This window comes from Salvia splendens, chromosome 11, assembly GCF_004379255.2.
Source record: "Salvia splendens isolate huo1 chromosome 11, SspV2, whole genome shotgun sequence".
Lineage (NCBI taxonomy): Eukaryota > Viridiplantae > Streptophyta > Magnoliopsida > Lamiales > Lamiaceae > Salvia > Salvia splendens.
The window spans coordinates 437,933-464,115 of record NC_056042.1 but is presented as its reverse complement, the minus strand read 5'-3'; the positions used below and the strand labels follow the sequence as shown (position 1 = coordinate 464,115).

The 26,183-nt window shown below is 38.3% G+C and overlaps 3 protein-coding genes across 3 annotated transcripts; 1 reads left to right on the top strand and 2 right to left on the bottom strand.

Moving 5' to 3' along the window:
* Nucleotides 1-6,269: 6,269 nt before the first annotated feature.
* Nucleotides 6,270-9,410, bottom strand: LOC121756445 (probable beta-1,3-galactosyltransferase 2). The gene is made up of 11 exons (XM_042151994.1): nucleotides 9,078-9,410; nucleotides 8,369-8,465; nucleotides 8,209-8,273; nucleotides 7,910-8,115; nucleotides 7,774-7,837; nucleotides 7,610-7,682; nucleotides 7,397-7,517; nucleotides 7,224-7,311; nucleotides 7,035-7,160; nucleotides 6,863-6,972; nucleotides 6,270-6,784 (listed from the first exon to the last, which is right to left on the bottom strand). Exons 1-11 carry the CDS (start codon nucleotides 9,185-9,187, stop codon nucleotides 6,636-6,638), a joined length of 1,209 nt encoding a protein of 402 aa, XP_042007928.1. The 5' UTR covers nucleotides 9,188-9,410; the 3' UTR covers nucleotides 6,270-6,635.
* A 4,513-nt stretch (nucleotides 9,411-13,923) lies between these two features.
* On the top strand, nucleotides 13,924-19,193 carry LOC121753693 (protein RRP6-like 3). The gene is made up of 12 exons (XM_042148933.1): nucleotides 13,924-14,337; nucleotides 14,444-14,694; nucleotides 15,290-15,388; nucleotides 15,474-15,557; nucleotides 15,764-15,850; nucleotides 16,022-16,142; nucleotides 16,374-16,558; nucleotides 16,641-16,685; nucleotides 16,795-17,303; nucleotides 17,380-17,872; nucleotides 18,034-18,662; nucleotides 18,875-19,193. Exons 1-12 carry the CDS (start codon nucleotides 14,070-14,072, stop codon nucleotides 18,948-18,950), a joined length of 2,847 nt encoding a protein of 948 aa, XP_042004867.1. The 5' UTR covers nucleotides 13,924-14,069; the 3' UTR covers nucleotides 18,951-19,193.
* Nucleotides 19,194-19,331: 138 nt separating this feature from the next.
* Nucleotides 19,332-23,603, bottom strand: LOC121756192 (NEDD8-activating enzyme E1 regulatory subunit AXR1-like). The gene is made up of 14 exons (XM_042151675.1): nucleotides 23,468-23,603; nucleotides 23,199-23,371; nucleotides 22,906-23,069; nucleotides 22,011-22,121; nucleotides 21,860-21,939; nucleotides 21,631-21,781; nucleotides 21,446-21,539; nucleotides 21,004-21,092; nucleotides 20,754-20,827; nucleotides 20,499-20,661; nucleotides 20,205-20,290; nucleotides 20,003-20,086; nucleotides 19,745-19,925; nucleotides 19,332-19,636 (listed from the first exon to the last, which is right to left on the bottom strand). The coding sequence occupies exons 1-14, from the start codon at nucleotides 23,503-23,505 to the stop codon at nucleotides 19,553-19,555; spliced, it is 1,572 nt and encodes a 523-aa protein (XP_042007609.1). The 5' UTR covers nucleotides 23,506-23,603; the 3' UTR covers nucleotides 19,332-19,552.
* Nucleotides 23,604-26,183: the final 2,580 nt, after the last annotated feature.

The window sequence follows — 26,183 nt, the reverse complement described above, 5'->3', positions numbered from 1 at the left end:
CTCGCCCAAACCGTCCAAACGACAAAGGGAAGGGAAAGCAGCCTTCAAAGAAGTTTGAAGGCGACTGCTACAAATGTGGCAAACCGGGCCACTTTGCCAAAGACTGCCGCAGCAAGAAGAAGAAGCCGGCAGCCCACGTCGTTGAGAAGGAGTTCAAGGACTGGGATGAGAACGACCTCATTGCAGTGGTCACTGAAGAGGTTAACCTTGTTGATAACAAGGGAGGCTGGTACATCGACACCGGCGCTACTGCTCATGTTTGCTCCGACAGGAGCAAGTTTGCCTCCTACACTGCTGTTGAAGGGAGGAAGATCAACATGGGGAATCAAGCATCGTCAGAAGTCCTCGGCGTTGGCAACGTGATTCTCATGATGACGTCTGGCCTAACTATCACTTTGAAGGATGTGCTGCATGTCCCGGACATCCGCAAGAACCTAGTGTCAGGATCAATACTAGTTAATAAAGGGTTTAAACTTGTATTTGAGTCCGATAGGTTTGTCTTGTATAAGTTTGGAAAATCCATCGGAAAAGGTTATGTAACCGATGGGCTTTTCAAGCTTAGTGTAGCAACTCGAAGTGTTGCGAAGCCATTGGCCAATAAGAATAAAGCATCTACTTCCTCTTATTTGATTGAGTCTTCAAATTTGTGGCATTGTAGATTGGGACATGTAAATTCAAAAGCCATTAAAAGATTAGTAAATTTAGATTTACTAAAGGCTAATGAATTGGATATCCAAGATAAATGTGAAATTTGTCTTGAAGCAAAAATGACTAAGTTGCCGTTTCACTCGGTTGAACGAAGCACAAAACCCCTTGAATTAATTCACACGGATGTATGTGATTTAAAGATGTTGCAAACTAGAGGTGGTAAAAAGTACTTTATCACTTTCATAGATGATTGCACAAGATATTGCTACATTTATCTTTTAAGAAGCAAAGATGAAGCAATAGAGGCGTTCAAAAATTATAAGAACGAAGTTGAGAATCAACTTGGTTGTAAAATCAAAATGATTCGAAGCGATAGAGGAGGCGAATATGTAGCCCCGTTTGAGGAGTTATGCAACGCAAGTGGTATAATTCATCAAACAACTGCTCCATATTCACCACAATCCAATGGTGTTGCAGAACGCAAGAATCGAACTCTAAAAGAGATGATGAATGCACTGCTACTCAGTTCAGGATTACCACATAACATGTGGGGGGAAGCTGTTTTGACAGCAAACTATATCTTGAATAAAATCCCTCTCAAAGGAAAAGATGTTACTCATGAGTTGTGGAAGGGAAGGAAGCCATCCTACAAATACCTCAAAGTGTGGGGGTGTTTGGCAAAGGTGATGGTTCCTCCGCCCAAAGAAGTTACAATCGGACCTAAGACGGTTGATTGCATCTTCATTGGATATGCACTTAACAGTAGTGCATATCGATTTGTTGTTCACAAGTCTGAAATATCGACTATCACAGTAGGAACAACAATTGAGTCGAGGAATGCTGTATTTCTCGAAAATACCTTTCCTTGCAAAGATAAGGAAAAAGTATCAACCAATTCTGAGACAAGAATTGAAGAAGCCACTAGTTCTAAACAAGTGGAAGAAGAAGCCACTAGTTCTAAATCAACAGATGCGGAACCTGAATCGCGCAAGCGTGCAAGGCCCGATCCAAAAGATACAGTACTAAGACGTGGTAATAGAGTCAGAACACCAAAAACTTTTGGTCCTGACTACATTGCTTTCATGTTGGATGAAGAACCAACATCGATAAAAGTAGCCTTTGCTGGCCCAGACGGGCTGCATTGGAGAGAAGCTGTTCAAAGCGAAATTGATTCAATTTTGCTAAACCACACATGGGTGTTGGTTGATTTGCCCGAAGGTGCTAAACCTTTAGGATGCAAATGGGTTCTTAAAAGAAAGTTTAAGGCCGATGGAACAGTTGATAAGTATAAAGCCCGATTAGTAGTAAAGGGTTTTAAACAAAAAGAAGGACATGACTTCTTCGATACCTATTCACCTGTAACAAGGATTACATCTATCCGGGTGCTTCTCGCTATTGCTGCATTGCACAATCTCGAGATTCATCAAATGGATGTAAAGACCGCGTTTCTGAATGGTGAACTAGAAGACGAAATCTACATGGAACAACCCGAAGGGTTTGTAGTACCTGGACAAGAGAAAAAGGTATGCAAGCTCGTGAAATCCCTATATGGATTGAAACAAGCGCCATTGCAATGGCACTTGAAGTTTGATAATGTGATGTTATCAAATGGGTTTAAAATCAACGAGTGCGACAAATGTGTCTACATCAAGAGCACTAATAACGGTCATGTTATAGTGTGTCTCTACGTTGATGATATGTTAATCTTGGGTAGCAACACTCAAGTAATTAACGATACAAAGGCCATGTTAAAGAGAAACTTTGACATGAAAGACATGGGTCTAGCCGATGTAATTCTTGGAATGAAGATTTTAAGAACGAATGATGGAATCATCTTAACACAATCACATTATGTTGAGAAGATATTGAATAAATTCAAAGCCTATGATGGCGCGCCGGTTAAGACTCCAATTGAACTCGACGTTCACTTGAGCAAAAACAAAGGCGAGCCCGTTGCACAAGAAGAGTATGCACGGGTCATCGGGTGCATTATGTACTTGACTAATTGCACTCGACCTGACATTGCTTGTGCCGTGAACAAGTTAAGTCGTTACACGAGCAATCCAAGCAAAGAGCATTGGAGAGCTCTTGTGAGGGTTTGAGATATTTAAAACACACTCAAAATCTTGGGCTACACTTCTCGAGATACCCCCCGGTGCTTGAAGGGTACTGTGATGCCAATTGGATATCCGATAATAGAGACTCACTTTCAACAAGTGGATATGTCTTTACTATTGGGGGTGGTGCTGTATCGTGGAAATCCACAAAACAGACCTGTATAGCCCGATCAACAATGGAATCGGAGTTCATTGCCTTGGATAAGGCTGGTGAGGAAGCCGAGTGGCTTAAGAACTTCCTTGAAGACATTCCATGTTGGTCTAAGCCAGTGCCACCAGTGCTGATTCACTGCGATAGCCAAGCGGCTATTGGAAGGGCAAACAATGGTTTCTATAACGGTAAGTCTCGACATATACGTCGACGACATAACACCGTGAGACATTTGATCACAACAGGGGTGATTACAATTGACTATGTGAAGTCAATAGATAATCTAGCGGATCCGCTAACCAAAGGGTTAAACCGTGATCAAATGAATAAGTTGCTAGAGGGAATGGGTTTGAAATCCACAAACTAAAGAATTGTCATAGTGGTAACCCAACCATGATGACTGGAGATCCCAAGAACTTGGTTCAAAGGGACAACTAAGCTATGAGAGTTCATGGAAAAACACTCAAACTATATCTATTCCCTAGAGAGCAATAGAGTGTTGGAGAACTTGCCTCGTGGTAAAGGCTAAGTCTATGACTTTTAATGGTTCTTAAGGATCTCAAAGAGATGGAATTCTCAAAGAGACCAAGTATGGCAAGGTACTTGACTAAGAATCACCTACGTAAGTGCGAAGTGTGGTCGCTTCATAAAAAACGCACTTATGAATCCAAAGTGGTGTCCAAGACCGCAATGGACACAAAACGTGAGAACGGATGAGGTTGAGGTGTTTAAGTGTTAACACCATTGTCTCGGTGCACGCCGTGGGGGATTAGTTCAAAGCATCGCGCTACTAAGCCGCCTGTGTATCCGATGGTGTCGACTATGGAGGGTTCAAAGTCAACAACTACCTATCCTTATGCTTATATACCTCGCGAGGGTTGAGCTTGTGTCTGCATGCATATGCATTCGGCTATTTCCACTCATGTGGGGGATTGTAAAAAATCATGGATTAAATATGCCCGGTCAATGGATTTTGACCAAATAATAAATGTGACGAGACATTTAATTTTGTGAAATTAAATGACATAGCGTCGATCTACATTTTACGTAGGTAAATGTAGTATATTCACTTTCTCAAATCCGATTTCCGGTGAGTGAGAAATAGTGGATTAAAGTTGGGCATAATTAGCTTTTAATTAAAGCTTGGAGATGGAGCTTAGGGAATAATTAACTAGTGTTAATTATCCCACATTGGAGGATTAACACATCTTTAATGTGTATAAATTAAGTGACTTTATGTTACTTAATAATTATAGTGGACCAAGATGGGTGAAAGAGCCCACACGCGCGCACACGCGCGCGCCGCCGCCGCCCGCCCGCCCGAGCCCGAGCCCGTGCCCGTGCCCGTGCCCGTGCTCGTGGTCGCGGGCCTCGGGCCTCGGGCCTCGGGCCTCGGGCCTCGGGCCCGGGCCCGAGCCCGATCCCGAGCCCGATCCCGATCCCGATCTCGATCCCGATCTCGATCTCGATCTTGATCTTGGACTTGGACTTGGACTTGGATCTTGGCAATTGGTCTTTGGGTGGTCTTTGGGCTTGGTGCTTGGCCCAAACTATTCTTTTTGGACCACCGCCGAGTCAGCAATCCAAGTGGCTTGACACGTCGTCAAGCGAGGCACAGTCACGGTTGCCACGTGAGAAATCCACACGCTCCACACACGGATGGCACACTCCTGCCACACGTCTGTAACCGACGTCGGTTACGAATTGCCATGATGACAGCCATCATGGCTGTTGACCCCCTGCAGTGGACTGAGCCTATAAATAGGCCAGCCATTCCATGCATCACTACACAATTCAAAAAGCATTCTGCATCATAAGCTCTCTCCCTCTCCCTGCATAGTTTTTTCTGTCGAAGCTCTGCCCTCTCCTCCATCCAGTTCGCCGGAGCTCTGTTGATTGCGGTGCTGCATCAATAGAGACGTAGCCGTTTTACCTTTGGGGACGACACGCCAAACCGAAGAGCACTACCGGGGCGTATCTCGTCTTGCGGGAAGAGGCCTCCTCGACTCGGCTAATCACACTGGTTTAGTAGTTTCGATTATACGTTGTATTTTTAAGTTCAGTTCTTCCTTTCCTTTCTTTTGGGTTGTATTACGCCCGGTAGTTATCTTTGTAATCCCAGAAACCAACAAATTTTATACCATAAAAGTAAATACTATTTAAAAATTTATCTCCTAAAAGTTTTCAAAATAAAAATAAATGCTAACATCTAATAGAAAAAATAACAATAACAAAAGAAATAATAAATGACATAAGATAGTGAAAATAAAATGGTCAAAAGTTGTGGGATATTAAAATTGATAGGATATGGTCCCACACTGAAAATGGATAGAAATTTTAGGGTCAAGTTGCAATTTGATGCATTCATGCATTTTTGTGCCTCTTGTGACATGTTCCAAAAATACCTCCCCGATTAGCACGGAGATCATTTATTAAAATATTATTTAATTGAATAGTTTTTTTATAAGCTACTATTATTCAATAATACCACTATAGAATATTTTCTTTTTGTATAATATAGTTTCTAAAGTTAGTTTCCTTTTCTAAATTTTATCCAACGCTGGAAATGAATCAGTTTAAATTCTATAAATTGAAGAAAAATCTAATTACTTTAATTTATTTTGGAGGTCAATAGAATTTGAAATAAACATTCAACCAGACTTGATCTACATGCTCATTAATAAAACAAAATAAAATTTTAAATTATTAGCTAGGTGGAATAATGCCAAGTTTTTTTTTAATTTAAATAATAGTGTATGGAATGTTCTTTGAATTATTCTACACATTCCAAGAATAATTGACGAGTTAATTTGAATAGCAAGACGGCAAGACCATCCATCTCTTTAAACCAGACGCACATAATAGGTAAATAATTGAATGGAAATTCATGAATTTAAGACTTTTTGATAAGTTCTGTCACCTAAAATTTGATATACTATATATTTTCTCATACGAATGTTCATTTTGAGGATGATATGAATAAGAATATCAACCTTTTGAACTAAAATAATTAAAATAGTAAATTTGTAAGAATAAAAAATAATAGTGCAGGCCTTCTCAATTGTGTGTTAAAGCCAAGAATAGGAGACTTGGAGTCAATGGATTTGTTATTATATGGGACCAAATTTATGGTACAATTGCATATTTTGTCATTGATATTTGTCCATGTAGGGCACTAATAAATTGGTTGACTCCTAGTTGACTTGATAAAATTTAGTACTATATCATATGTTCATATAAATTTTGAAATGAGCCATATTAAATACGCTGTTGAAAACTTGACCTGAAAATGAAGTGTAGTGGTTGATTGATTGATTCGAATAAATGAATATGAGCCATGTTAAGTGTTAACCTTAGGTCCAAAAATAGAGATTAAATTGTTGCTCGTATCAGTTAAAAAATCAATCAAATTCTTAACTCAATTTGATCTCAATAATCTAACAGCATTGCCTACCTATAACATATTGATGGTGTTTTTTTATACTTATGATGACCTTCATATATGATTTCTAGATTGCTATATCATAAGTATACAAAAGTGGATAAAGGAAAAAAGCAAATCACAAGGAAATTAATACTATGATCTCAACAAGGACAAGAGGAGTGCTGCTTTGTTTCCTTAGCTGCATACTTCTCTTCTAAAATGGAGAAGTTCTTGCAAGGCCTCTCTCAGATCTTAGCCTTCCACACAGATCTTGCAATTTTCCTTATACTAACACTCAGATCTTAGCCTTCCACACTGCATCTTCACTTTCACCACATCTTCTATGAACCTCCTTTATCCTATCCACTGATCTGCATATCCCGCTGCAGCTCCAATCGAACGAAGCAACACAAATGTTCCCGGCCTGCGCCTTCCATTCGCAATCTGCAATTCGAATGCATCACCAAATTAAACCAACATCACACTCCACACACACATATAGATGATTTCCCATCTACTCACCTGGAGGCGTGCCACAGCACAATCTCAGGTCGTCTATGTGCTGCACGTCTAGCCCTATGAACCAAGATCCGAGAGAGACGTCCTCGTTTGCAAACTTGTGCAGAACATTCCTAGCAAAAAATGACCATTAGTCCATTTTAATGAAAAAATGTGTTTGATAACTTGATCTTACTTGTTTACTGAGATGTAAGTGGCGAGATCTTTTGATATGGCGTATAACTGCCCGGTCGCGTGGCGAAAGTACTTGTTCCCGTTGTCTCCAAACTTCCAAAACTCGGGCTCGTGGTACCTCACTCCCCTGCACCAAAAACAATCTTAGAAACTCATTTCCTCATAGAGAAAGGTTGCAACATTGATGTACCTCTGAGAGAGGACGGGGCCGGATTTCATGCATCCGATGTAAACCCTAGGCTTCCTCCGATGCCTAGCTAGCGTTTCAGCTAGCGTTGCTGCAAGAATTCGAATATATGACTAATGAAAATCAATCAAAAACTTGACGGAAAAATATTTGAGACAGATGGTGTTGTGTTGAACCTATGTTGACATGTACATCATCATCGACTTTCACGTAGTACTCTGCGTCCCACAACGCGACAGCAGAGGCAAAGTAGGCCTTAGTCTTCGCAGACAGCTCGAGATAGCCTTCAACGTGATTCTAAAACACGCAAACACACCATGTCTCAATAATATAGTATAGTAAGGCCTAAAATGGATGTGGAGAAGGAGAAGTGTTCGAGTCGAGCTCACCAGTCTCATGATGTCCCCGTGCTTCTGGTCTTCGGCCTCAACGGCTCTGTCTAGTATTCCTCCTAAAGTAGCACTGCAAATGGAATGTGGAGACATACACTTATTTTTAGTACAATGTGACTAATGTTTTGACAGTTAAGCTAATAGATATGAGATTTTATTACCTGTGACCGATGACAAACCGGACTACTATCCCTTTCTCTGCCTCCAAAGCTCGTCGTTTCTCTCCTATTTTTCAATTCAAGTTAGATGCAATCATAAAGGAAACATCTGGACACAGGCGAGGATTCAAGAACGGACCTTGTGGCATCCACGTTGCACGAACTGAATCTCTCCTTTTCCTGCTGCTGAAAGCAGTGTTAACTCCGACAACCATGAAATACTTCCTTCTTTTAGTCGAACCCTTGTCATTTTCAGACGAGGGAGCGCCACTCAGGATGGACTCCTGCGCTGCTTTGGCCGCAGCTAGCTCCATCTCCAACGAGGAAATGGTCTTGTCCAGCGTCCTATCAACACATAAACAACGAGAAATCATCACAAACTCAACAAAAAAAGGCCTAAAACCAAAATTTGGGGGAAAAATCAAGAAAACTACTCACTTTATAGCGTGTTGAGTGTTGGAAACTTCCTTGAAGATCTCCTTTGGCACCCTTTTCACACTGTTCTGTTCATGGATGAAAACGCGTAAAAAGTGAGATTCGTCTTTAAGAACTTGCTGATAGCTCTACACAAGGGAAAGGAGGAGATGATGATACTCACAAATGTTGGATCACAGCCTTCTGCAACGAGCTTTAGCCTCTCGGCTTCAAATGCTGTCGTTCTTGCCACGCCTTTCGCTTCTGGCACGATCCATATTCTGTCGAAATGCATCCATTCATCAGTAACATATCATTCGACTCAATATCTCAAAATAGACAGATATCTTCAAACAATACTGATCATTAGAGATGATACTAATGTCCATAAAAAGTAATGATCCAACTAAAAAAGGTAAATGAGGAGAAAAGCTTGAATTTTAGAAGCTACAAATGCAACTTCCACAATTATTGATGGGACCAATCTAGCATTAAATATGCAATCTACTACTTCATGATTTAAGAACTTTGCAGTAAAGGAGGCATATAGTGATTAAGAAATCAAACTAAAGTAGAATTATTGAGAAGAAACTAATTAAACATATGCCCCTATCTATGAGCTTCCAAGCAATGTAACATATTCTAAAATTAGATGCTATCAAAATTTTTGTGATCAAGAGGTCCCCTCACCATAAATTAGCCAAAAATGGCATCACAAAAGTAGATGAAGATAGAAAGAAGAATCAAGAACAAGCATATATACATCCATGAAAAGTACTCTACTCAAGAATTGGGATCTTAAAAATGACATTCATTAAAAAAAACACAATCAAATGAACAATTTTAAAAAATCAAGAAATTAAATGAGAAAATATATGCATGGATGATTATACCTGTTGGTGAAGAGCAGCCCAGAACAGAAGCTACCAAGGCAGAGAAAAAGAGCCCATTTTTGAGATACAACACTTCTTGAAAACTGCTCTCCTCCTCCTTTGTTCTTCATTGTTTTTTCTTCCAATCTTTTTCAAGAAAAGCCCATGAAAAAAGATGAAATTTTTATTGATCCCAAATTCTCAGAATTTTTTGTATCAAGAGAAGGAAAGATCAGAGCGCAAGAGGTGAAGATCAAGAAAGGGTGGCATTGTCTCAAGCTTCTTTGGTTCTTTTCACTTTATTCTTTGCCTCTCTCTCTACACCTGTGTGTGTGAGAGAGAGAGAGAGAGAGAGAGAGAGATGAGCACACTTTGCAGGGAAGGGACTTGAAATACAAGTGAGGGAAGACTGACTAACTGTCCTTGTCAGAACCAATGCCACCGCGGTGGGCAGTTTATTACGGTTTGAAATAAATACTATGATGATTTTTATTTTATTTTTTTGTTATTGGTAATGAAATTACTACTACTCCTACTTAGGTAGATGTGAATTTCACTAGAGCCTTTTTTATTTTAGACTAGTGTAAAGGTGAGCATAATGGTGGTAATTTTTTGAAAGGGTGCTAAGTGACATGAATAACAAATTAATGCAAATAACTAAAAGAATTTTAAAAACTAAGTGAAATAGTAGTACTTCCAACGACATAACAGTATTTTCACTTTAAGCTGAAATAAGAACTCACAAAAATTCATTTTTTACACATAAGTAGTATGACATAGTAGTATAAAACAAATTATTTTCGAAAGTATATACTACTAGTAATATATTTTTTAAATATTTTTCTTGGAAAAAAGGCAAAATGGGATCTAGTGTTCTGAATTCTGATATTGGCTCGTGACTGCCACACGAAAGTGGGCCCCAAGGTTGGGTGGTGGCACGTGCCAGAATCTAATGGCAATATGGCTTGGTTTAAATTTGGAGAAGAAGTTTTTTATAGTATATAGTTTTTTATTATTTTCATTAAATTTTGTAATGTTTAATGATTAAAAAACAGGTTCCATTCCCCAGCACGTGGGAAACTGCAGTTGTCTGTATCTAGGTCCACTTCTCACACCAGCCTCCTGACACGTGTCGTAGTTCTTTCTAGGGCTAATTTTGTCATTTGATTCTCTTCCTAATTTGTTAGAGAAGCATTCATGTGATATATGCATATATCTATAAGCAAGTTACATGGGTTGTAGTTTTATTGGTAAGACGATGTCTCTCTTATTAGTAAAGATTAGGGCACAGAATTTGTGACATTGAAATTTTCTAGCTGGAAAGGGTCATCGTAGATTTGTCAATGTCGTCTGATACTGTTTGAGTCAAGGAAGCGTTTTTTTTTTCTCCATTTTCGTTGTTGTCAATATCTCGTACAAAAGATTTTACTTAAAATGGATAAAGAGAACGAAAATAAGGTGACTACAAAAGCTATGTGACTCTCGTAGATAATGGTTTAATAACTATCTGAATCATTAAAGTTTTGATGATATATGTCCTCTATCGATAGCGGACATATAGATAGGGAGTGCAGTCAAATATTGATTAATAAAGTTTCCCGACAATATTCATAGACCAACGGTGGAATCGATCACCTGCCAAACCCCATCTAGATATAACTTTGTCCTCTTTAAATGGATCTAAGGTTCAAATTATCATAATCACGAAATAAATAATGAACCATTATTTATAGTATTGTTTTAAAATAAAGTTGGACGTTGACTAAATTTAAGCTTTGAATGTAATATTGTAATTAAACTACATAATTATTATGTAGGATTAAAAATTGAATATGCTATGTTTGGAAGTCAAAGAATTGACGAATAAAAATCCTCCAATAATTGTGTAATTTTTAATGGGGCAAGACTTTCGAATCCAATGAATTTCTCTATATAACTTCTACAAACCTAATTAAACTTTCATAAAAGTCAAAAATTATAGGTGGATAATTTCACATCAATTGTCCCACAATCCTATCAGTAATTAGACTGCTAATCAATTAACATAATTGTAATTAATTTGAAATTCTACTCGAACTACCAATTTCGTTTTAATGATTTAATTGAAAAAGATTGTGGTAATGTAGTCTTAACCAAATCATTAAATTTGGGAATTTAATGAAGATGAACTTGTTATGATAGAGACTTATATACGATAAAAATTTAGATAATAAAGAGCTTTATGTACCAGTATAAGAAAAATGAATTGTTACTATTTTTTCGTGAAAAATATAACTACATTATATCCCTAATAAATTGTATTAAGGGAATTGAACCTTTCTTTTCTCTTTCAACTTAGGTGCTTGATAAAAAAAAGGATGAAAAGAAAAAGGGAATTGAACAAGTGCTCTCACTTTATTGAGCCAGAATTTCACATGATTCTTTCTTGCTTTAGCCAACCTTCAATTTTAGTGTTTGCATAAAGAGAAAATAATTGATAAAAGATATTTCTCCCATAATAGGTGCAACAAAGAGATCTTCTAAAGACAAAGGTTCTAGCAAGCAATATTTATTTTTTATATCAAACATAAAATACATAAAAAAACTATAGTATCTTCGGAGTAGAACATACACTTAGAAAGAAGAAATAAGTCATTCAAAAACATGAAAATATCATCGCATTTTGAAATGAATTTCGGTGGAAGAATGAATACATTGGTGAAACCATATGTGAATTTATAAAAAAATGATACTAACAATTCAAGAGTGTAAGTGGTATGTTGCATAGAACCACATGTCAAAGTATTAATCATTAGCTTTAGATATAAAATAAACTTTAAATTATTGGGCCAACCGTCGAATCCTCCGAATATGTACAATTAGCAAAAAAACAAAAAACAAATAGCCATTAGGATCATTGATGAATTCTATAGCCTTTTTAAAAAATGTTGTTAATATCTACTATAGACACAATCAAAATGATTGAGTCCCCCCCAAGAATTGGGCAGATGGGGTCCTTTACTTCTAATATAATGGATCACAAAATCTTAGATTTATACCATTAATTTATATAGTTATTGCAGAAATTATATGGATCAAATCATCAAGAATAATGTGATTAAAGTGTGGTGTATGAGATCACCAATTTTTGTGGACCATTGACCCAAGAATCATGTGATGCAGCAACAATGATGGTGAAATATACAAGTAAACCAATTGATTTAAAATAAATGTCCCCAGCCATCAAATTATGCAAATTAAGAAAATAGAAAATTTTAATTTGTAGCTTTAAAAATTATATATACAACTAAGTACCAAATTAAGAAAACATTGAATAAGAATAAAATAGAAAAACATCATGAATATCTCATTTTTCTAAAAATAGGATACCTATTCAGGAATGTAAAAAAAAAACTTAATAGGAAACTTATTTAAAAACAAATGTATTACTCTTTAGATAGCCAAATCCAATTATGTAATTGTTTCTAATATAAATTAATACTAGTGGTGAAATCAAAAGTATTCTTGTGATTTTCTTTTTGCAATTTTAACATCTTATTTTCACACACACACACATAGTTCTTAACTTCAAATAAAAACACTCAAATCACAATATTTATTCGGTTGCTTCCCCAAGGAAAGATAACTTAAAAACCCATCAAGAAAACTAAAGATTACATAAAGAAATCGATTTATTAAAATGAATAACTAATTAATAAATAATGTACGGTGGGACTACAAACCAAAGAGGACTATATTTTGGGATCAATAAAATCAATTTTGATTAATGGCAAATCTTGTGAGGTATATATACTAGATAAAAAGATATAATCGAATATACAAATGTGAGTGTGTGTTAAATGGCAACTAGAGCATCCACAATGAGACGCCCTATAGTCCGCCCTATCCTCTGCCACATCAGCATTTTATCCTCCACTTCATCCCTATAGTCCGCCCTATCCTCCGCCACATCAGCATTTTATCCTCCACTCCATCCACCTGCAGTGAGACGCCCTATAGTCCGCCCTATAGTTTTAACTCCTATTTTGTAGTATTTGTTTTTTATTTTTTATGTTTACAAATATATCAATTAGCAAAAATAAATATAAAAACACCACAAATTAAAACCAAATCCTATTGTCAGAATTTGTTTTTTATATTTTATGTTTGCAAATATGGAAAATTGGCGGATTCATTATTGAATTTAGAGAGAAATTGAGATGGGGAAGAGAGTGGAGTGAAAGATGTGAAATGAAGTAAAAGAATTGGTGATATATAAAAGAAAATATATAAAAAAATTGTGCTGCATCGTCCGGACCCTCGCAATGGGGCGGAGGATAGTCCGGAGGATGCAAAAATTGCATGATCGTCTGCGGACGATGCATAGGGCGCGGAGGAAGGAGGGCGCATCGTCCGCCCACCTACAGTAAAGGACGATAGGGCGGAGGTTGCATCGGACGGACTATCCTCCGCCCCAACGTGGATCCTCTAATTAGTAAGACGAGATCCTTCAATCAATTAAGTGGTCGAAGATCGTTACCACATCCACAAACTAGTGAGAAAATCGTTATTGATAAAGTGAAAATTTTCATTAGATTAAGAGAAATAAAAAAAATTATATATTCACATTCATTATGATTTTGTGATATTTATCCATCACGAAAAAATAAAAAGTGCATCTATTTTTCTAAAATCAATAAAACGTTGAAACGTTTTAACACTCAAATACACACTCAAAATATGGGCTGATTAACGTTTTAACACTCAAATACACACTCAAAAATTGGCTGAACACATCATATTTGATCCATAGTTATTGGGCCGAACCCAATATGACGAGGTAATTTCCTCGGCCCAGAAATAAAAAAAAGAAGAAAATTTCAACTGCATCAATGGCGGCTCTGTGTCTTCAACGAGGAAGCTTGCTTCAGCTAGCAAATTCTTCGCGCTTGACCACCAATTCATAGGCTAATTCGATACAATTATTGATATTTGGTGTCGGAGAAGAATTGCATTGGCACCGTTCGATTACTGATGTGTTTAACATTTGGAGCTGCGGCAATGGCGGCGGAAAATGATAAGCTCAGAGCAACGCCCCTCTCTATCGCCGCTACCTGTTTCTTCGCAATTGCAATCTCTGTTTATCTCATAAAGCAATTCTTCTCGAAGTCAAAACGCAGTAAACCTTGTTATTTGATTGCGGAATTTAAACCCCAATACAAATTCAAGCGAGTATTGGCGGATAATTCGTACTCTCAATTCAAACACCTTAAGCTCCACGCAGCTGATTCTGTCGCCGAAGGTATAATCTCACTCACTCACTCTCTTGTTGGCTGATTAAGTTTTTGTTTTGTTATAGAAAATTGTTGGTTAATTATGTTGAGTTATTTGACTACTGCTGTGGATAGAGGAGGAATTGAATTTGCATCCATACAAAGGGGAAATTTCGAGGCTAATGAAAAATCCAAATGTGGGGATTTTGGAGTTATTTGATGGGTGTGAGAAGTGGAGTATGGAAATGGGAGGTGAGTATGTGTGGGTTGAGGCGGAGGAGCAGCTGCGAGAGCTTGTGGCGGATTTGAGCAACGAGGAGGTGTTTGCGGTGGATACTGAGCAGCATGGTTTGAGATCTTTTTTAGGCTTCACAGCTCTAATTCAGGTTCATATTTTGCATTTCTAGAATCGAAGTTGCCTTCTCTCTGTCTGCTTGTCTCAGTTTGTTCAGGTCATTGTTTGGTTATATGTGTGCGGTGGGCTTAAATTTGCAAGAATATGTTGTTTGCAATATGCATATGGTGTTTCCATTCTAAATGTTCGACTTGTAATTGTGTGTTTCGTATGATCAATGTTAATAACTTCATGGTGCTTGTGATTAAGATAACTGAAGTTAATAACTTTATATACTTCAGGTTGTTGATGAATTAGTTGTTGGAACTGTAATTGTCTCCATAGGGATGATTATTGAATGTTTAGTCATTATTTCTTCCAGATTTTTTAAGTTTTTGTGTGTGTGTTAGATATGTATGAGCTTTTTCTTCTCGTGTTCTGTTTACATTTCTTAATTGCATGAAAAATGCTAATTTGAGTTATTTTCTGAATTGGAACTTCAAAGAGCACATTTTAGCCAACCTTATTCCCAAATAATGTACAGCCATAGGAAGAAACAAAAAGATACTTAAACATTATTCTAATTCGATCTGTTTTCATTAATGTGCGTTTGTAATTGACCATGATATGCATATACGTTAATGCAGATATCCACTATGAGCAAGGATTATTTGATAGACACAATTGCCCTACATGATATGATGGGTCTTCTTAGATCTGTATTTGCCAATCCTGCAATATGCAAGGTGATATTATTACTTTTCATGCTTTAAAGTTTTATTAATACTTATATTTTTGTTCTTTTGTAAAGATGTTCTTTTTATGAAACAGGTGTTTCATGGTGCCCATAATGATGTACTCTGGCTTCAAAGAGATTTCCACATCTATGTTGTCAATTTATTTGACACGGCCAAGGTTATTTACAAGACGTAATTTGTTTTTTATCTCATCTGATATGAGTCATTAAGGAGGTTATCTGACTTTTGGTGATTTCTAAACCATTGAGAAGTTAGAGCATCTTAAAGACTATTCTTATTACATACTTGTCGGCCAGATTGTATGCTCATTATACAGCAGCTTCCTATCAAATTAATGAGTGCTGTTTTACTCATGTATTGCAGGCATGTGATATCTTATCAAAGCCTCACAAATCGTTGGCGTATTTGCTTGAAACATATTGTGGTGTTGCCACAAACAAGCTGTTGCAGGTTTCCACTACTAACTGTAATCAAATGTATCTTCATATGTCCTGAATTGGCAAGCTCTTTGGAAAGCGGAATAAATTCACATTCTTCTTTACAATCATCTCAGTTAGCAGGAAACACCAGTTAAGTTGTTTTAATGATCATGCACTGACTTCGTAGCTATCTGACTTGTAGAGAGAGGACTGGAGACAGCGTCCTTTGTCAGAAGAAATGATCCAGTATGCTCGAGTGGATGCACACTATCTGCTGTACATAGCATATTGTCTGTGCTTGGAGCTTAAACAACTGGAAAATGGTACGTTTTCTAATTGTTTATGTTAGTGTATTCCATTAGCGATCCTTCTTTGCAAAAGATAATAAAAGAAAGATTTTTTGGAGAAGATGTTCTGTATTTAATAGATGAGTATAAAGAATCTCTCCTTTTCATTTACACTGGTTTCACCAGAAACACAAAAGCCATCGAACTCCAATTTTCAATTTTTATCAGTTTGCCAAACTCACATTCTAAAGAAAATAAGTGCTTCAGAAAATTCATCTCCTGGTGACAAGTTCCATTTTATTCTCGAGGCTAGTCGACGGTCAAATGCAACTTGTTTGCAGCTTTTTGCAAAAGATATCGAATCTTGTACTGGAGAATTGGCTGCATCATCAATCGTTTCTCGGTGTTTAAATGATCCCGGAAATATTTCACCAAGTGTTTGTGATGAGAAGGTATTTTGTTGGCTGTAATATTTTTTTTATTGTTATTGGTAGAGCTAGGATGGATAATACTGATGAAGAATATTCCTTTCAGTTTCAGGAACTTGTGAGACGACTGTGTGTATGGAGGGATTTAATGGTTAGTTCTATCAATTGCTTTATATTCTTAAATTAAAATCTTCTTAGTGTAACTACTGATATCTTGAATAATGAAACAGCTGACTTGAATATATTTCAAATTCTTTCAGGCTCGCCTCCATGATGAGAGCCTGAGATTTGTTTTATCAGATAACGCGATCATTGCACTAGCAGCTAAAATCCCGACAACCGAAGCTGATATTTACAGCAGTATGCTAGAAGCTGATTCAGATGTTGAATCTGTGACAATGGTTCCTCTCCAAACTCCATCTCCTGTAGTTTGTTCTCATTTGGACGACCTGTTCTGCCTGCTTCGAGGAAAGATTACCAAGCTTGATGATATACTTCAAATGTGCATCCGGGAACACCTCGGTCAAGGCGGTAGCTGTCCTCTTTCTGCATATAACTATGCCCTTCTGTCCAAAACTACTCTGGGAACAGGCAATAGAATTATCCCTAATCACAACGGGTTCAGAGCTTCAAAACAGGTTGCAAAGATGGCTTCTCGACAGCTTTTTGTTCAGAAGTTTTCATGCAAGTCCCCTGTTTATCACAACTGCAAGATCTATGCCAGTGATGGACGATTATTATGTTACTGTGATCAGAGAAAGCTTCAATGGTTAGATGACCGTGCGCTGTATCCTCAATGCTTACTTCCCTATTTTGTGCAAGCTAAATAGTAACATTTTGTTCAGGTATCTGAACCGGGATCTGGCAAAACTCGTAGAAGAAGATCCTCTGTCCATCATGCTTCTCTTTGAGCCCAAAGGACGCCCAGAAGATGAGGACAACGACTTTTATATCCAGAAGAAGAAAAATATATGTGTTGGCTGTGGCGAAGGAAACCACTACCTACGATATAGAATTATACCTTCTTGCTACAGAATACATTTTCCGGAGCATTTGAAAAGTCATCGCTCGCATGATATTGTCCTCCTGTGTGTGGATTGTCATGAAATTGCTCATACTGCTGCTGAAAAGTACAAAAAGCAAGTAGCTGCTGAATTTGGAATACCATTATTTATCCGTAGAGTTGCTGACTTAGATACGACACAAAATTCACCTACATCTTTGCCTGCATCGTGTGAGGAGATTGGCGTGTCTCCTTTACAGTTACGAATTGCTGCTATGGCTCTGCTGCGCCACGGACCACAAATGCCATCTCAGCGCCGTGAAGAATTAATGCAGGTAAGAAGCTAATAATACAGCTTCGATAAAGTAATATGGAATGGGGACCCGTTTCTTCATTCCAAATTATATCGAGTTTGGCACTGAATATTGTATTGTACTTTAACTCTGTCAGAGTCCCTTTTCTCCGTAATATGCTTACAAGTCTTTACTTTGAGCAGACTGTCATGGCTTACTATGGAGGTAGAGAAATAACAGACGAAGATCTTGAGAAGGCTTTGTTAGTCGGAATGAGTCCTCACGAGAGAAGAAGATTCGAGAAAAAGAGAGGTTACACATTCAAACACCTCAGAAAAAGTAGCAATCCAATTGATGCTGAAGAGGATATTGGTGGCAGGCCACCAGTCACCATCAAGAATGCATCGCACAATGAAGATGAGGATTTGTTGCACACCAATACAACAGATGCTTATCCACAAGATGATGGCAACATTTTAGATGATGCAAAAATAACTGCTCCATGCAGCGATGACGCTGATGATTCTTTATCAGATACAAAGATAGTTTCAGGAATCGGAAGCATTTCTATCTCCAGCAATGATGATACTTCTGGGGGCGTAAACCTATCAAATGGGACGACTCATCCATCGGAGGAAAATGAAACATTGCTAAAGAATGATTCCAAAATGTCATTATTAGGACACGGACCTCACGGAATGCAAGTAGTCGAATATCTGCTTAAGGAGCATGGCGAAGATGGGGTTCGCGAGTTTTGTCAGAGATGGAGACATGTTTTCGTACAAGCTCTTCATCCACGTTTCTTGCCAGGTGGATGGGATGTTAAGCACAGGTACACTCTAGTTTGACATAAGTTGATGCCTACAAATTGCTCTGTTTCATTTAGTAAAATGTTGGAAATCTTCAGTACTTTTTCTTCTTGGTTCTTTTAGAAGATGAGCATACATAAAATCTTAAAACTCAGAAATTTGGATTTAATGTGAAAAAAACCTGATATTTTTTGGTATGTCCAAAGGATTTGATGTTGGACATTTTTTTTGCCAGTGGTAAAAGAGATTTCGGTGAGTTCAGTGTCTACAAGCCCACCACCAATGCTTCTGCCGCTGCTATTGCTGGATAAATTTCTCTCTCTAGTCTACTCTGCATACTGGAATTTTGATGATGGTTTATTTTTTTCCTCCAAATTTTGTTGTTGTAATTGGAATAGTTCATACATTTGCTAGTTCTCTCTCTCATCTTTTTGTTGATGTAGAGACTATACAATGTTGGAATTTTGGTTTCAATTTCGTTGTTGTAAGCAGAATAGTTTCAACAGGTGTAATTTTCAAGAATGGCAAAATTAATGAAAATTTAATTTTGAGTGTGTTGCAGTTAGTATTTTTACTATTTGCTTCTCGAGTTTTTTTCTCTATTTAAAATGATTAACAATTAGGTTGGAAGTAATTATATTCTCTGATATGAAATGAAACCAAAAATAAAGGTAAGATTATAGCTCAGAAAATTCTAGCTCCAAAATCTAATTTTCAACCTGTATAAACAGCACAACGACAAGAGTGTAGGAGATGACAATCAGCAAAGTTTATATTGATTCAAGAAATCGTGGCCAACGTAGGCGCTGAGCCATCTACATAAAAGTCGAGCCTCAGAAGAAGAGAGAAGGTCGTTGCATCGTTGGAAAACTTTTTGTTGTTGAGGTTGGCACATACGTATGCTTTTTCGAGCTCAAAGTAACAGCAGCTGTGATTTGTGATCCACGCCGTTGAAGATGAAAGTCCCACTCATTGGAACGAATTGTCTGGTGATGAGCTGCAGACGAGAGAGAGCATGGGCCTCAGTTGCAGTTTTGAACAAATAGACAATGCTGAGACCTTCGTAAAACTAAGATGAGACGACAAAAATATAAAAATAACGAACCTTAATCACCTCCTGTGAGGCGATTCCTCCAACGAATGCAGCCACTGAGTGAAGCTCTGCAGCCCCGTAACGACACATTTCATTGATGAGGTCTTCAGTCAAGGATGATCCGTTGCAGCCCAGGTCGTTGAGTAGGGAAACAGCTGTTGTTTTCAATCTGGAAATCTCTTCGTCCATCTCACTGCAGGACATGAATCAGATTCAGGCTGCCACAAGGTAATGATATTTCGGGTTGAAAAGACATGGAGAAGGTTTTACCCATCAAACTGCCCCGGAAAGCTATTATAGTTTGCAGCAAAACGATCTACAGCTCGTAGAAGAATGTAGAAACCAAAAGCAACACTGCACCGTGAGTTTGGAGTGCTGGCAAGAGTTAGTGGAATGTACGAAACGAATCCACAGATTGTACAAAGATACAAAATTTAAAGAAAAGGAAACAACGCATCATATATAGGAGTACCAGTAGTCTTCGTCTGTAAGATACTTCTGTAGCTCCAATTGAACCGGCGAACTGAACTCCTCCTCAATCATGCGATATCTGCATACCTAAACAACACGGACAAACGGAAGGAAATTCAGTTACTGGGAACACCATGTTAATGAGACTTTTCAAAGCATGCCATTTAGAATATCCATTTTTGAAAGGCGTCAAGTATGCCGAAGGGGAGTTTGAATACGAAATGTCACAAATGCACGGGCATGGAGGTACATTTATTAAAGGATTAGAAGTAGCAATGAAGTTTCAAGCACAAACCTTAAGTTTCCTAGCGTTTTTGCAGAAGCTTTTTATGGTTGCTTTCGAGATGCTTTCTGGATCTCTACCTAGCTTCTTTAGTATTTTCTTGACGAGCTTCTCCATGACAAGAAAATCGGCCTCAGCCTTAGCCTGATAGATCTTCTGTAGGGAGACATACAATCTACAACAGACGCAGGTAACAACCGAGATGTCAGTATAAAGACTTCTCGAGTCGTGTGTACTGTTAGGCTCGACAAAGCAGTAGTCACTAACTCAGTTGAAGATGTCATATCTGGGATAGATCCCTCCAGAGGTGCCTCTCCGCCTCCTTCGTTAGCTATGAATTCCTAAATTGTGAAGCAAAAGGGAGTAAAAATATAACTATATCTCTGGACAACCATTCAGTTTCAAGACTATATTTGTTTCGCTTATATATCAGTCAAAAATTGGACAATGGAGTATGTACGAAAAAGTAAAAGTAAAGAGATTTTACGCCTAAATGGATAAAGGTGCTACGAGTTACCTTTAGAGCTGCCACCATAACCCAAAAATCTAAAGAGTTGGAATTAACTTCAGCACATGTATCATTAATTATTTGCTGTAGGCTTGGACCTGTGATGCCAAAAACATCAAGCTGTCAGGAAAGTGATTAAAGAGCACCTTCTGCACTAATCAGCAACAATTTTTTGTGACTAAATATCACCATTCGCAAAAAGGAATCTATAGTTGGATTATGATCCTTCTAAATTTGTCGTTCACTGCAGCTAGAGCAGGTTTATTATTAGAAAATATGCCATGCCCGGTCGGTTCAACATAGATTTACTAGAGGATGCTGCAAGTATTATTGATCTACCACAAATCAAACAATCTACCATTTCCACGTTGGAAGTCTAGCTCATAAGTTGAACACCAAAGAACAAATATCGTAGAAATGTTTTTCTACAACTAGCGGGAAATTAACTTACTGATTCCTTGAGGAGTGAAGACTTTGAATGAAGCTTCCATTGCTTCTTTGTAATTGTCTTCATCAGGTGCAGTCTTCTTGGCCTTGATTAAATCCTATAGCATCCATCGAGACACCAACCAGAATACCTCAAAAGACAGACACGACAACGAGCAAATCACCAAGACAGAAAAACTTATAATGCACCTTAAATACTCTTTTCTCATCTCTTGTAGACGGAAGTTTTCCATTGTGAGTTTTTGCCCATTCCTCTGTCATCTTAATGAGAATAATAACATATGGAATGTGCTTGTGAGCAATAGGATCGGCTGTATCCAAATCAATTGATTCTGCATATCTGCGGTTTTTTTTAAAGTACGTAAATGTGAGTTATAGTCATACATAACGAAAATAGATAATATGGAGAAGATCACACCTCCAAAGCTCTGGCCATGGATTATTTAGCCTGAGGTCGTCCAGAAAATGATCGGGCTTTGATTCAATCACTGCATGTTCCTGAAAAGAAGCAAGACTTACTATCCATGTCATAAAAATTATATGCTATATCTAAGATGCAGCCAAAGTACCTTAACACTGATTCGAACAAAACCAGTAAGGCCATAAGAGCGTGCAAATATCAACAAGACATTGGCTTCACGGCAGATTCTATCCAATTTTACCATTGAAGATTCAACGAGCTGAAAGAAAAATTCAAGACACAAGTTATAACGTATGAGTATGAGAGTTCTCAACAAATGAAAATCATTCCAGTAGAATTCGAGATACAATTTTCCCAAACAATAGAATGAACTAGAACAGTGACAAATGGGACAACCAAAAACGAGACATTATATAGAAAGAGACAAAATAAGCTACATGTTAAATGGAAGTAATCTTGTGTGTTCACACCAGATGTAAGTTGATTTAGCTTTCTTTTCTATGAAAAATCTCTTTTCAGACGATGTGAAATCCAGAACAGAACAGTATAGCACCAAATAAAAATGATCGACGATCTTCATATATATGACATCAAACAATTTCAATTTTCAATCTTAAAGAGGATCGATCAATCACACTGATCCAAGAGCACTTATACTAAACAACATGCAGCTTCGTCTATCCAATCATAAACCGTATAATTCTAATCCTGATAAACTAAACTCAAAAACCAACACATTAAAGACCACAACAAGAAGGTGAACAATATTTGACACAATTAAACTCCTGAATATGAACTGTGAATCCCATGCTAACTTCAATCTACACAACCACAAGGGGCATTGAAAGTTCGCTACTGAAACATGAAACAAACACATCTCTACGGTCCACACATCCTGTTAAAACAAATACTCCTATATTATTCTAAAACCACAAGAACCATAGGGCAAGATGAGCAACCAATTTATAACCAATAATGGAAACAAACGAACAATGTATGTAAATTTAGCTCATCGACACACAAAGAATGCACATATTCCACACCTGCGTGGCAACAACCAACGTAAATTGCGAAAAGAAGGATGGATTGGATTCGATCAACTTCTCGGGATACTCTTCAATAAACTTAGCCTTCACTGCATCATTCAGCTCCTGCAGAAAGGCACAAACCGTTTTCGCCTTCGATTGCCCAACGCTCGACTCGTCCACTAGATAGTCATCAACCAAAACAACACATAAAACACAATCCCACTACAGAATTAACACTAAGAAGAAAAAAATCACATAAAACCAATAAAATAGGGCTAATAAAGAAAAAAAGATCAAACTTTTCATACCCATATAGTTATTTCCGAGGTCCCCGAGCTCCACTTTCGAGCCATCAACAACAGTAATGCTTCCGACTCCACCAAGAACTAGATTTTTCAAGGTCTCTGAGCCGGTGGGCCCACAGTTCAACAAACATATGCTTGATTTCTCGAGGGCTTCTTGCCCTTGCTCGCCCCAAATTCTTTAAACAAAAAAGGGAATTAAAAAAATCGAGTTACACAGACCGAATTCGTGCAGTGGGAAAATATTGGGAATTGAAGAGAGGAAAATGCAGTACCTGAGCTGACGATCGTATTTGGTTTTGGGTTCCGCCATTGATGATTTAGCTTGGTTGATACGCAGAGAGAATTTAGCTGAGGTTTTTCAAAAGAGAGTGAGAGAGAGAAAGTCTCAATTAGTCTATTGTGGGTGGGTTTTTTCTTCTTTAGTTCTAGAGTACATTAATCATTCCTCGTTTGTACTGCGTTTTTTTTTTTCCGGATTTGGGAGAGACGCATGACCCTCATGCGTCTCTTTTTAATGAGACGCATGACTGTCATGCGTCTTTTATAGAGACGCATGAGGGTCATGCGTCTCTCATTTTTTTCGTTTTATTTTGACGACGCATGAGAGTCATGCGTCTTAAAGACAGACGCATGACGCTCATGCGTCTTTTATTTTTTTAAAAGTTGACTGGAGACGCATGATACTTATGCGTCTTAGGAAGAGACGCATGACGCTCATGCGTCTCTACTTCGAATTAAACCAGCGGCGAAGGCAGTAGCTCCTCACTTACGAACGCAGACAGCAAACACTCACGGAGGCGGCGATTTCTTCCTAGATTCGGCGAAAGAAGACGATTTCGACTTGTTTTCCGGTAAGTTTCGTTCAATCATTCTACTTGCCTTCCTTATTTGTTGTTAATTTGCATAGATTATTTAGATTTCCCCTAATGTTTGTAAATTAGGGTTAAAAACGAATAGCTCCAATTTGGTTGATTTTTTTGTTGTTTAGTTAAATGTCTACGATTTTAGTGGCTAAATTCATTCTATTGTATAATATTGGTATGTTTTTTATGATTGGTGTTGTGATTTTGTATGTTTTTTGGTTGTGATTTTGGTTGTATAATATTGTATAATATTGGTATGTTTTTTGATGATTGGTGTTGCATAGATTATTTAGATTTCCCCTAATGTTTGATGATTGGTGTTGTGATTTTGGTTGTAAATTAGGGTTTATAACAAATAAGCTAACACATGTCAGGGTTGAGTTTGTAATTGTTGTTTTGTGAATATGTACTTAGATTAGATGGCGACTTCAAGTTCTACTGGACATTTATTGTATGGACCCGAAGACCCGTCCGTGTTAAATATGCAAAAAAATCACATTTCAAATAAACTGATGAAAGGGGGAACAACCCAAGTATTTAAAGTCCGAAGGACTGAAAGTAAGACTTGGGACGCCGTGATTCACGAGAATGTAAGATATTGGCTTGACGTCTTTGGTTTCAAAGGCGTGATCGATTGTGGGAAGCCAATGAAGGTCGACAATGAGCTGATCACGGCGTTGATTGAGCGTTGGAGGCCGGAGACACACACATTCCATCTACCGATTGGTGAGACGACGATCACCTTGGAAGATGTGCAAGCCATCTGGGGCTTGAGGGCGGATGGCGTCGTTTTCACGGGTCGTGACTATCATGACAACTTTCCAGATTGGACCAGTAAGTGCCGCGATCTGTTGGGATGGATACCAGATTCTTCCACAGAGACAAAGCAAGGCGGTTTGCTGATGACCGCGCTGATCAACCAGACAAGGATGCCTCTGGGTGATGACCTGCCTACTTACGTATACATCCAAAGAGCACGTATCCATGCCCTAATTTTATTAGGAGGTCTCATTCTACCGGATACCACGGGGTGTAAGGTGCCATTTATGTGGTTGAATGGGCTTGGGGATCCGGAAGAGGTGAAGAATATAAGTTGGGGAAGCGCGGCATTGGCCTACCTTTATCATTATCTATGCGAGGCTTCCATGGATAAGAGAAAAGAGTTGGGCGGCCCTATGATCCTCCTGCAGCTATGGGCGTGGGAAAGAATGCCCACATTGAGGCCTGCGTTCATAGGACCAAAGGTGCACGAGCCATATACACCATGTGGCGCCAGGTATATATCGAAATTTTTATTTATTAATGCATATTGGGTGAATTTTTTTCTTACATCAATTTTATGTATAGGTGGAGAGGAACAACGCAGATAGGAAATGCTCCAAGACACTCGGTTGAGCATTACCGTGACCAATTATCTCTGATTAGACCTGGCCAGGTGAATATTCTTTCGGTTTAGACTTCGTTTATGAACTTATTATGAAATTAATTTGGCATTTGCAATGTTGTTTTGTAGTTATCTGGACGCCGTACGCACCTTTCACACTGCCTGACTACTGCAATGATGTGAATGGATGCTCTTTGTGCGAAACCTACTTGGTATGTTGGGCCTATGTCGAGGCCCATGAGCCTGGAAGAGTACGCCGACAGTTCAATCGGTACCAGGATATACCGCAGTCCGTAGACAGGATGCTAAGGAACGCCGATCATTTGGGCAAAACTGATCGGCGTGGCAAGAAAGGCAACAACTGGGCAAACACGCATCAGTTCTACATTGGGGAGTGGGACATGAGGTTCGAAAGGTTCCAAGCTGCCCAGTATGCCGCATCGATGTCCATGGATATCCCCATGAACCCGGGGTATATGGCGTGGTATAACAGGATTACCGTGACGTACATGACTCAGCCGGGGACACGGGCCACTACTGGGATGAACGAGTCGGCTGCTTCGATGAGACTATTTGTAAGTTTGTTATATTAAAATATATGCTTTCATGTGATATAGATTGTTTAGTACTGATAAGTGTATCATTTTGTGTCTAGGCTGAGGGGTTTCAGCAGGTTTTCCATTTAACTACGGAAGACGAAATGGACCCACGAGTGCGCCAGATTCGAGAAATTGTTAAGAA

Coding starts and splice junctions, on each gene's coding strand:
- LOC121756445 (XM_042151994.1), bottom strand. CDS start 9,187: ATGAAGAACAAAGGAGGAGGAGAGCAGTTTTCAAGAAGTGTTGTATCT. Junction 7,312..7,396: donor TGATGTACATGTCAACATAG/GTTCAACACAAC, acceptor GAATTCTTGCAG/CAACGCTAGCTGAAACGCTA. Junction 7,161..7,223: donor GGCCCCGTCCTCTCTCAGAG/GTACATCAATGT, acceptor TTTTTGGTGCAG/GGGAGTGAGGTACCACGAGC.
- LOC121753693 (XM_042148933.1), top strand. CDS start 14,070: ATGTGTTTAACATTTGGAGCTGCGGCAATGGCGGCGGAAAATGATAAG. Junction 14,695..15,289: donor GCTTCACAGCTCTAATTCAG/GTTCATATTTTG, acceptor ACGTTAATGCAG/ATATCCACTATGAGCAAGGA. Junction 16,559..16,640: donor CAAGTGTTTGTGATGAGAAG/GTATTTTGTTGG, acceptor TATTCCTTTCAG/TTTCAGGAACTTGTGAGACG.
- LOC121756192 (XM_042151675.1), bottom strand. CDS start 23,505: ATGGCGGAACCCAAAACCAAATACGATCGTCAGCTCAG. Junction 21,940..22,010: donor TTGTTCGAATCAGTGTTAAG/GTACTTTGGCTG, acceptor GCTTCTTTTCAG/GAACATGCAGTGATTGAATC. Junction 19,637..19,744: donor CCTCACAGGAGGTGATTAAG/GTTCGTTATTTT, acceptor TCTCGTCTGCAG/CTCATCACCAGACAATTCGT.